The sequence below is a fragment of the Salminus brasiliensis genome, chromosome 18 (assembly GCF_030463535.1).
Source record: "Salminus brasiliensis chromosome 18, fSalBra1.hap2, whole genome shotgun sequence".
Lineage (NCBI taxonomy): Eukaryota > Metazoa > Chordata > Actinopteri > Characiformes > Bryconidae > Salminus > Salminus brasiliensis.
Genome location: NC_132895.1, coordinates 16,736,776 through 16,748,887, shown reverse-complemented (window position 1 = coordinate 16,748,887; position 12,112 = coordinate 16,736,776). Strand labels below are relative to the sequence as shown.

Sequence of the window (12,112 nt, the reverse complement as noted above, 5' to 3'; positions counted from 1 at the left end):
TCCACAGTAGCGCTCTCTTACGTAGGCTTAGCCTGCTCTCTGTGGATCTGCCTCTCTGTGAAAGTTACAGCGATGGAGCACGGCGCTCTTTCTCTAGCCTCTTTGTGTGTTTCGGTGTTGTTATCATTTGTGTGTCATTTTTCTTCGGGATCGGAAATACGGTTCGTCACATGTGGCTCGGTTGTCAAGCTGCTCAACGTGAAGCACAACGTAAGACTACATTCACACGACGTCCGATATGGCTCTGGTGAGTAACTCCAGGAGGAGCTGCCCGGTCGGATTTCTAGCTCTACTTCTACTCAGTTTTAACTCTTCATAATTGGAGTAGCCCGTATTTTAAAATATATATATATATATATATATATATATATATATATATATATATATATATATATATAGTTACATTACACATAATTCATTATGTATATTACATTATATTAATGTAATTACTGCACTGCAATCACTTTTTCTAGTACTTCTTATTATATAATTGGGTTATATTATGTATATTATAGCTGTATTTATTAATATAGCTGTATTTATAGTTAGGTTTACTGTTTCCTATTTGCCACTTCTTACTACTATTTTAAGTGCCTTTATTATGCTGCTCTCTTGTTTGATTTTGCAGCTGGAAAACCTGACTTTCCCCGTGGGATAAATAAAGTGATCTATCTATCTATATAATGTAATGGACCAAATCCATTAATTAATCATTTTAACATCTCCACCTTTATTCCTTACAAAAACTGGTTGTGTTCAGTTGCCTTTAAGAGTGTATGTGCACTTGCTGAGCAGTATCGGGAGGCCTTTTAATTCATTCATCATCAACTTTAGGTAACGTTCACATCAACCACCAGAATGGTTAAAATATGAGATTATGAGAGTGGCATAATTGTTTGCGCCTATTGGGCTGGTTTGAGTTTACTCAGACGGTAGTGCCTTGAGGAAAGAGGTCAATGGAAGATGACCAGACTGGCTGGAGCTGGCGGAAAGGTTACAGAAACCCAGATATCCACTCCGTACAGTTGTCATGAGCTGAAAAGCACATCAACCTGATTCTCGTACTGCCGGTATCCTACCTTCATTATCCAGTATCATAGTAGCATACAGACATCATACACAAATTATAGCAAACAGCAAGACTCCCCCTATTTAACCAGCACAGGCCTTTGACCCATAATCAGTGATCAGCAAGTAATCCAGCTTGTCTTTCATATAAAGAGAACCGAGAAGGGAAGAGCTGCTAGAAAAGATGGGTCAGTGCATCCCTAGCACAGGCTCACCAAAACTGGACAGTAGAAGACTGGAGAAATGTAGCCCAGTCTGATCAATCTCGTCAAAGATGGTAGGATCAGAATTTGGCACCACCAGCTTGAATCCATTGACCCAGCCTGCCTTGTGTCAACAGGCCAGGCTGGTGGAGGTGGTGTATTGGTGTGGGAAAGGTTCCTTTGGCACATTTTGAGCTCTTTGGTACCAGTCAATCATTGCCTGAATGCCACAGCCTGTTCGAGTATTGTTGCTGACCATGTTCATCCCTTCACGGCCACAGTTTACCCATCTTCTAATGACCGCTTAACTATCAAATGGCATCTCTGTTTAAAGAACTGCTGCTTTCACCATTATGAGGGACCCTATAGGCTGATGTGAAAACCCAGATCAGCAGTTACACAAATACTCAGTTTAGCCTGTCTACAATCCTGACAAGCTCAAAATCACAGGGATCACATTTTCTCCACATACTGATGGTTGATGTGAACATTACCCTAAGCTGCTGGCTCAAATCTACATGATTTTATGGATTGCACTGCAACCACACGATTGGCTGATTAGATAACTGTATGAATACATGAGTAGATATACAGAGGTTTAGCTATATGTGTGTGTTTGATAAGGGGGAGGGGCAATAGTACTACATGCATTAAATACTACATCAAATGCCTTATTTATATAAAACAAGGAAACTTATTTTAGATATGGACCTTTTGAACGTTTTTCTGTATGTTGCTCAAAAATGTATTATACCATAGGCAGTGGTCAGCAGTCTGTGACTGGAGTGACCACAGTGGAAGACAGCAACAGCTACTGGAGTGTTCGTGGGACCAGTGGGGCAGTGTGTCATCGAGGGACCCCAGTAAAATGTGGCCAGAACATACGGCTTACACATGTTAACACAGGCCGAAATCTGCACAGCCACTACTTTGCATCTCCGCTGTCCTCCAACCAGGTTTGCAAGCATTCATTTGTTTTGTGCTACTCCCTCCAAACAGAACCAGCTACAGTGTTGTCAGTTGTAGACGTGCGGTCTAACATCCTTTTCTCATTTAGGAGGTTAGTGCCTTTGGAGAGGAGGGTGAAGGTGACCACCTTGATGAGTGGACTGTACTCTGTGGAGGCTCTACTTGGCAACGAGATGAGTCGGTGCGTTTTCGCCACACTGCCACAGACGCTCTGCTATCGGTAACGGGTGAGCAGTACGGCAGGCCCATCCACGGCCAGAGAGAAGTACATGCCATGACCAGCACCAGCCAACACAGCTACTGGAAGGCCATGGAGGGTATTTTCATGAAGCCCAGTGAGACAGGGCCCAGGGACTTTAGCAGCCTCCCCCACACTGAGTTCTGAATGGTTTCTTCTAAGCAACCATTCGCTTCGACAGCGCAGTATTTTCTTCAGTTCTTGATGTTCTGTTTCTGTTTTAAAGAGAGGAATTCTGACCTGCTACAAAAGACTTCATTAAATTATACCTCATATCAAAACACTTGAAATTCATGAATTTACTTGGATTGTACTACAAAAGAGTTTTTCCTCAATCAGATTAAAATGAGTAAATTAGATGGTATGTGAACAGCAGTAACATCCTGTGACAGTGCATCAAGATATTTGCACAAAAGCACTGCTGTCTCTTTGATGTCCACACGGTTGTATGTACATTTTATGTACATCAGCAACACCACAAAATGCCTGGGTTACATTAACTCTGCAGTCTATGATTACAATTCTACATAAAACTTTTAGGGAGATATGTGGTTTGCTATAGTTTCCAAAGGTGCTTACATCATGGTATTAATTGTGTTAATGTTACACCAGCTTACCCATCAGTATTACAGTGTTCCTCTTTGGTCATTAACCCATGCAGACCATGCCAATTAGTTAATGATGAACCCAACAACAAAGCTATTTGGTTTAGTCCACACAAACACAGGTCTGCTGTTTCTCACTTCTCAAGGGAAAGACAAAAATAAGACCCATGGAAATCTGTGCCTCTTTTTCCTTAAAGCTGACATCATCTCACCCTTGGTTTCTATCAGATCAAACAATAGAACAGATAAGCTAATCAGTAGATTTTATCATTATTTTTTTAATTTGGGGTTGCCAATTAACCCACACGTTTGTTGTTCCCCTGGCACTAGCAATGCTCCCGACACTAGGAGAGTAAGGACTTAACACATGTCTCCTCTGATATATACAAAGTCAGCTACAGCTTCTTTCCGATTTGCTGCTAAAGCGGCATTGCTGGGCAGCCGACATGCTTAGAGGAAAGTGCCAGGTCCCGAGCTCTGCTGCACCAGCTAACAGATAGCTGTGCCCGCAATCATCTCTTAAGGCAAAGTGGCGCTCCACTGATTTTAAGTAGTCTTTTCTGCCATATAGATCATTCACAAGATGTTTGATTCAGTACAGTGTTTAATGTTTAATTCTGTATGCTGGCAAAGGCAATAAGAAAGCAAGAAAACATACATTTTTAGATTTAGCAGGAATATAGAAACAAACATATTTTCATAAATGTATCTCTCAAAGCCTAAAACACTGTGGAATAAAGGTTTCAAAGCATCTCATTTCACTTCCTAAACATCCACAGAAAACATCTGGAAAGAGGCTCTAACATAAAAAACAGTCTAATTAAAAAAGTATAGAAAGTATAATTAATGTTTTATAATCCACAATTAGTCAGTGTCCTATACCCTAATTCCACACCCATACATAGTGTTTAGCTGTAAATCATCCTTGATCAAAGTTAATTAAAAAAAGAAACAAATCCTAGTCTTTTCTCATTGCGGGCACTCATTCTTTCCTAATGGAAACTTCTCAAGTAGTTTCTATGCTCTTTAGGTTGATGAACCAAAATGTTTGACTGGTAATGTATATTTCTTATTATTAGTATTTCTTTCTAAACATGTCTGTATACTTATGCTGTATCTTTGTGTTGTTACATTTTCACAGGTTGTCAATTTATCAACTGTTTTGAATTAAAAACATTTTTGGCATTAGTGTTATTTTTCTAATTATTTTCTCTGATTTGTATGGTTGCCACACAGTGACCAGTTGCAGTAACATCAGTAACAGTAACAATCAGTTGGTTTTGCAGCTATGTAGACAAATAAATTCATATATATATATATATATATATATATATATATATATATATATATATATATATATATATATATATTGTTTGTGTGTGTGTGTGTGTGTGTGTGTGTGCAATGGACAGAGAATCTCACTTTCCACTGAATTCCTCTCTATTAGATGGCCTGATTTAAGGAGCGCTACATCTAGCAAACGAAACATCCTAGTGTGGTATATCACAGTAACGAGCAGAATCAGATAAAAGGCTGAGCATAACTGGATTACCATGAAGCAAGACCTGCTTGATTAATTGGCAGGGGCTTTGGCATATAATATACAACACTGTGCATACTTGGTTGTGTATTTCATACTCGCAGTGCAGTTCACTTATTTAGCCTGGGTGGCCACGGCAACATCTGCCTTTTCTTCTTTTAGTGTTGCAGTCACTTCATCAATTGCAGCCTTGATTCTGTGAAAAGAGACAAATGTGAAATGAAAGCATTGGTTATTTCTGTGTTGGGACACAATCGAAAATGCTGAAAGGATGAACTGGTGAATTCTTAATTAAATGCATTTGGCCAATGTACAACCATCGACAGAAAATTTACTTTTGCCCCACTAAAATCACAATGGTAAAAGTCAATTTTATCCTGGAATGCTGAGCAGAACTACAGCACACGCAATGCAAATTCACTACAGGCACTTCATTTCCCATAATGCCCCAGCGTCTTTCCAAAAGCCTGAGCAGGTAATTCTTTCAGGCAGAGAGTTTTATTTTTTCATTTTAGCAGTAATGGACATAGGAAAGTCAGCCATGCAACAGTCAAGGTAATCATATCTCATAGCTATATGTTATGGTTGTAGCTACCTATAACCGTATAACCTCCCAAAACTAGCATTAGACTACACTGAAGCAAAGTCACTGGTTAAACTAGCAAAGGCATCAGTTACGTTAGAATAAATAAAGCCTATGCCTATGTATGTACACAAGCTTGCACACTGAGTGTTGTGATGTAGTTTTTTTGAAAGCCTGTGTTCTCTAGCTAACATGAACTGATGATGCAGAGAAAATCACAATTTCACATGTAATTTTATGCTGCAAAATATTTAATGCATGTGTGACAGTAATATTACTAATATAACAAATAAATACAAACTAATATAAAACTAAGCTAACCTAATATAAGAAAGGGACAGATAATAAACATTATTAACAATGTTTTATAACATTATTAACTAGCAATATTACAATAGGCAAGTAGAACAAGAATAACTGTGCCCCTCTAAATTCTGTGTGCTCTAGTACAAGTAGTCTTGAAACGCCCCTGTTAGGAACAGCAGTACTACTAATTTACTTAATCTTGCAATTATCTAATCAGCCACTCATGTGGCAGCAGCAGCAAAAAATAAATAAATAAAAACTAATGAATATTATATAGAGTAGCACCTACATAACAATTTTTCATTACTATATGGAACGCTCTTGTAAAGACATTGTTATTCATAAAAGCACAGGAGACATTACCGTTCCACAGGCACCTTCTCCCCAAGTAGGTTTGAAAAAAGATACAGGTGTTGTAGTGTAGTTTGATACTGAAAAAAAAACCCCCAATAAAATCAACAAACGTGAATAATGGCAAAACAGACATTGTGAAAAATGGAAACAATGATATATAATATAAGTACGAGATTCTCACCTTGGGATCATGCCAGTCAAAAGACTTTGCTCTGAAATATTCAACAACATCTTTATATGGCTTGCTGGTATAAGCAGAGCTCTTTGAATTCATAACTCGATGAGCATGCTCAGCAGAATCTGTGGATTTCTCCACGATTTGGTGCATGACGTCTCTGACTAATTCTCTTGACTTAGGAAAGTCACACAAAAACACAGATGAATGAGTGAAAATAAAATTAACAGATTCTAGCAAAGCCACAACTTTTCACATTATCAATTATTTAAGTATGACGTTTTATATGTATAACATTTATACAGCACCTCATACCTGCATAAGCTCATCCATTTTCTTCTCAAGTTTTCTTTTATCTTCTGGGCTTTTGGCAGAAAGAATTCTTTTCTGTAAAATCGCCACTGGAACATCTTGGTTGGCAACACAGTCTCGAGGCTCCATGATAGCTGACTGAGAAGCATATCAGGGGGAGTGTGTTTGTAGAGAAATAATATACTATCATATGAAAATGGAGGCTATACTTTTGGTCAATTTGTACACTGGTTTGCTATTGGTACCCAAATGACCCAATAATCAAATGATATATTTACTGCATATTTTGAGCCTGAGAGATACACAGTACAAATACTGTGTATCTCTCAGTCTAGTTCAGGACACCCAACCAAGGGAAAGACTTGCTGACTTGACAGTTGTTTAGAAAATGATAATCGACATCAGAAGGTCATTGCTGAAAAGGCTGGCTGTTTGCAAAGTGCTATTTCAAAGAAAGTTGTCCGGAAGAAGAAAATATGGTAGGAAAAGGTGCACAAAAAAGAGGAATGACCACAACCTTGAGAGGATTGTCAGGAAAAGTGGATTTAAGAACTTCGACTAAGGCTGGGGTCAGTGCATCACCATGCACAGACGTCTCCAGGAAAGGAAGACAACCAGAGACAATGTCAGAAGCGTCTAAGCTGTTCTAAGACTGTTGCTCAGTGGTCCAAAGTCCTCTTTTCAAGATCCTAGAGTCTGGAATCAGAATGGAGAAACAACAGAGTCCAAGGTGTCTGAAGTTCAGTGTGATGTTTCTGAGGTCCGTGATGGTTTGGGGTGCAATGTCATCTGCAGGTGTTGATCCACCGTGTCACATCATGTCAACATAGCCACCTAGCAGGTGATTGTAGAGCACTTCATGCTTTCATCTGCTAACAAGCTTTATGCAGATACTGTTTTCCAGCAGGACTTAGCACCTACCCACAGTGCTAAAACTACTACTACATGGTTTGCTTACCATGAAATTGTAAGAAATGGATCATCTGTTATCTCACACGGTCCAGAGACCAAGTCCTAGGCCTGCCCCTGTTTGGTGCAGTCTTTGTTGCATCAGGTTGATGCAACTGTGAAAACAGTCTTTTCCAAGCTGTTTCTACCATCACAGCTCTGCAGAGTCTGGGTTACCCTCGCTAAGCTTATGGCTTATGCTGAGGGGAAAAAGGCAGACTGTGCTATTAGTACTGTCACACTGCTAAGCTTTTGGCAAAGATTTACCTTATATAAGAGAGTTGCCGCATTGAAGATATAGCTCCATATCTGTAGCGGTTTAACCGGATTAACCCTTGTTCAGACACCCCCAGCTCAGCATAAACCTGCCGTCTACTTCTTACACACAGGGTGGCAGGTAGGAGATACTCCACACCTCAGAAAGTTTCTAGTAGTTCCTTAAGGCTGTTGTGTGGGGGTGCTGGTTTTCTTCCAGTGTTCCTGCTGAGAGACAGCAATTCTATAAAACGTTCCTGGGCATGTGAAACATGTTCTGAGCTCAGTTCAAAGTCAGGCAGCTAATTAGTCACAGTTAGATGAAAGTAAACTAAGAACACAACTTCTTCTGTGGCCTTATTCTAAATCTGTGAAATAACAGGTCTCCAAGGACCCCTTCCAAATGTTTACATCACACCAGCTGCTGACTGGTTTACTAAGATAGCGCTGAAGTATTTGTACAGTCATATACCGATTTTACCGTCACAGATGTTGCAACCTTTTGAATATCACTTGTTATCTGCCATCTTGCTTGTTCACAAGGTGTGTGAGGGTGCCCTAGCACCGCTGAGATGTGCTAAGTCTTGAGTATTCCGTTTTTGTTGGATGACTGGCTTAAATGTGCCGAGACTCAGGAGAAAGTCCAGTGTCTCATGCTGCTGGGCCATCATGCTCTGAGTCACATTTGGGGTCTTATGACTCCAGCCGTCACTGCACTGCTGCTCTGATTGCTCTGCACACAGATATGGTTCAATACCCAGTTCAATACCCAGTGTTCTCACCTGGGTCATCATTGCTCCATCATTGTCTAGGAAGTGCTCCTTCCTTGTTTTGTGAAAAGTTGCTGGAATAACTTTTGATAGTTTATTATGGGGCAGCTTTTCAAAAACAATATGACAGCAAAAACCTGAGTAACATGAGCCCCTACCTAAAAGCATCTCAATGCATGAATGTCCTGACACAAAAACCTTGACCAGTAATTCTAAAGCAATCCAGAACAAACCACAGGAATTATTACAGATTTCTGTTCTGTTCCCCAGTGGTCCAAAGTCCTCTTTTCAAGATCCTACAGTCTGGATGAAGAGTGGAGACCCAGAATCCTGTGTCTAAGGTCCAGTGTGAAGCTTCTGGGGTCTGTGAAGGTTTGGGGGGCCATGTCATTTGCTGGCGTTGGTCCACTGTGTTTTATCAAGTCCAAAGTCAACACAAGGAAAATAGTGGCCTCTGTAACCATTAAGACGATTTCCAGGAAAGACAGGACTGTGTGTAATTCTGACTGTATTAATGATTTGCTTCCAGCATGTTGCTCCTTGTTTTAAAAAACAAACTATCGACGAACATTTGCTGTAGAAGAGCAGTGTACTCACATTTCTCACACAGAAGGCAATGGGCACAAAATAGGACATACGACTTCCCCAGAAGCATTGCTAGAGATTAGCACTGGGTAGCACTGCACATCAGATTTAACACGGACGCGGACAGTAGCTACTATACCTCATCCTCCAGTTCCTGTATATCTACATATTAACAGCCGTATGCACGTGTGTACTGCTTTTTGGGAAAATAAACTCATCACGTTGAAGCAAAATGGTAAAAACGGGTGAAGTGTAGAAGGCAGGAAGGGAAAAACGTTAGCTAGCAAAGCTGTCCAGCTTAAGCGACTCTTGTAAAACAGTAGGCAAACTTAGTGCTGGTTAACTCGGTTAGCACACTTAGCTCGTCCTGACACTCCGTGTTCTTTACACGGATCTTATCCTACCTCAGTACGCGTTCAGAAATCCCAGCTTTAGGAAGGTCTTGTTGGTGTTTTGGATGTTCAGAGTGAAACTGAAAGTGTCTGCTGGCTGCACTGTCGCTGGGGAGTGTTCTGCCAAACAACACCACACCGCGTTTTTCAACACACTGCGTTCTCCCGCCTCCTGCACGAGGATTGGCTGGACCTTCGTGCTGACAAGCAGTTCTCTCCGCCAATCAAATTGCACGGTATTCCTTGTGCGGGAGGCAGGGCTTGTCTAAATACAAGTTACACGATGTTATACAGTGTATTGCGATATATATATATATATATATATATATATATATATATATATATATATATATATATATATATATATAAACGAGTTATTCGAGTTGATACGATGTTAACATATCAACTGTACACTGAAACACGTGTAATGATGAACACAAATAATCTCCTTGGGATTTCCTAAGTACCAGAAAGCAAGTGCATGGTGGATGAATGAACTGTCATTGGACTAATGCTGCATTAGGAAAGACAAGACAAGACAAGCATATTCTCCATTTGTGTTGGACAAGATGAAATTTGGCTTCCGTCTAGATGATAAAGGGATTCTCTATACAAGTTTGTATAGTATATATACTATACTTCAGAGGGGCTGGTTAGGGCTCCAGCACCACCAGGGCCCCCCAAGAGCACCAAGGTATCATGACAAAAAAAATATATTTTAAAAATAACATTGAATAATAAAACGAAATGGTATTACACAAGTAAAAGCGATTTTTATATTAATTTAGTTTCATAGTTGGCACACCAATACTAGGTTAATCAGTTCTTGCTTCAGTGTATTGCACAATATCTCTCTCTTGGCAAATCGCTCTAAGAAAAACAAAACATTTACAAAAACATTACAACTTTTTTTTTTCTGTCCCAGGGAGAAGGGGAGTTACGCAATATGTGGAAGTGGTCAGAGCAAAGGTGTCAAAAGTATTCACATTCATTACTCAGGTAGAAGTGTAGATACTAGGGTTTTAAAGACTTCTATAGAAGTTGAAGGACCAACTTAAGCTTTTTACTCAAGTAAAAATATAAAAGTACTGGTTTCAAAACTACCTAAAGGATAAAAGTAAAAGCAATGTAAGGAAAACAAAGGCCAAAAGCTTAGGCCATGCCGCAGGGGCCTATAGTGCACTACCCCTCCATTTTTCTAGAAGCCATAATGACTATCATGTTATATTAAACCAGGCTACCTGTTTCAGCTGCATATATGGCCATTAAAAATAAATGCATTTTAGTAATATTGAATATATTTAAGGAGCATGTATGTGTACTACTGAGCATTAACATGTGTTTCATGGAGCAGAAAATATGATGAGTAGTTGCCTATGATATTGTAATAGTGCAAAAGTCTTCACAGGCATGTTATCAGTAAGCTTTATTGGAATGTAAATGTGGGGCTTAGTTGGAATATTTTACTCGAGTTCTCCTAAGTCTCTTCCACAGACATCTTCATACTAGGCTACATACGTTTGCTATGTCCTTGCTGGAGTGTGACGTGATGTGCGTTTGCGTGGCAATCCAACCACAATCAATTTCACACTTTCTGGATGGCGCGATTTATCTGGATAAGGATTTTTTTGAACAATGACAAGCTGGAATGAAAACAAACCGAAATGAAATAGGAGTAACAAGTATAGATAACTAAAATTTGTGAAAAGTGAAAAACCCCTGTAAGGTTAAAAACAATAGTCAGAATGACACCGGTATGATGTAAGCTTATTACAAATAATGCTAATGATAGTGGGATAGTGCGATTTTCAAATGAAAATCTGCTCAGGGTCCCATAAAGGCTTGGGTTGGACCTGATAGCCTTTAACCCATCTGTGCAGTGAACACACACATACACATCAGTAAAACACGCACAGTGACTGTGATCACATGTGCCCAATGCGGTGGGCAGCCATTGCAGCCATTACACATGGGTGCTGCGGCGCTCAAGGGTCCACCAGCCGTGGCTTGCCAAGCCGGGGTATCAAACCCACAACCCTGTCATCAATAGCCCAGACCTCTGAGCTGCCACTTGTACCACTTGTAAATTGCACTTGAGTAAACTGCAGATAATAATAAAGATAATAAAGGGATTCTCAATGCAAATACAGTTTGTATATATAGTGGTATGGATTTGGAAAGCACAAATGGGGGAATGGGATATTTGACTGTGCCAAGTCAACACAAGTCACCTCCTGATGCATCCTCAATGACACAGGCGGAGCAAAAACACATTCAGGCATTTGGACTGTACTTGGGTAGATGCAGACCTTTGAATGGAACAGTACTTGGGCTGTGACTGATGACATTTCACAAGTCCACTGAAACACAAGTACAGACACGAACACAGATTGAGATTTGGCCTGCCCAGTTTTGCAAGATTTAATGTATGTCGCAACGTTTTACTTTTTCCACCAGAGAAAATGCAGAACTGGCCCATAAATCCATTCGATATGAATGTTGTGTAATTCCTGTTATTAATGTTTCTAAAGACACTCCAGTGTGTAGCTGACTAACATTTATTCACTTCATCTGATTTTGTGGATACATTGCAGTGTTTTGTGGAAGACTCAAGGTCGACGGGGCTGATATTCCAAGCGTTAAAAGATTCAGGTCTCTGCTATATTAATAATGAATAGAATAAATGACAAAGAAGAAGCAGTATGACTTCGGATCTACATGCTTAGTGGATGGATCTTCCAAAAAGCATCCAAACAAAGTGACGTTGTTTGGATTATTTAACCATCAGGTACATACAACCTTCTGATGA

At 39.8% G+C, this 12,112-nt stretch overlaps 2 protein-coding genes across 2 annotated transcripts; one reads left to right on the top strand and one right to left on the bottom strand.

The window, feature by feature from the left end:
• The first annotated feature begins 46 nt into the window (after nt 1-46).
• Nucleotides 47-4,258, top strand: sdf2 (stromal cell-derived factor 2). The gene is made up of 3 exons (XM_072662045.1): nt 47-247; nt 2,031-2,227; nt 2,329-4,258. Exons 1-3 carry the CDS (start codon nt 73-75, stop codon nt 2,623-2,625), a joined length of 669 nt encoding a protein of 222 aa, XP_072518146.1. The 5' UTR covers nt 47-72; the 3' UTR covers nt 2,626-4,258.
• LOC140539348 (legumain-like) lies at nt 3,670-9,456 on the bottom strand. The gene is made up of 5 exons (XM_072662046.1): nt 9,316-9,456; nt 6,357-6,491; nt 6,048-6,218; nt 5,876-5,943; nt 3,670-4,819 (listed from the first exon to the last, which is right to left on the bottom strand). Exons 2-5 carry the CDS (start codon nt 6,480-6,482, stop codon nt 4,738-4,740), a joined length of 447 nt encoding a protein of 148 aa, XP_072518147.1. The 5' UTR covers nt 6,483-6,491; nt 9,316-9,456; the 3' UTR covers nt 3,670-4,737.
• Between the last annotated feature and the right edge of the window lie 2,656 nt (nt 9,457-12,112).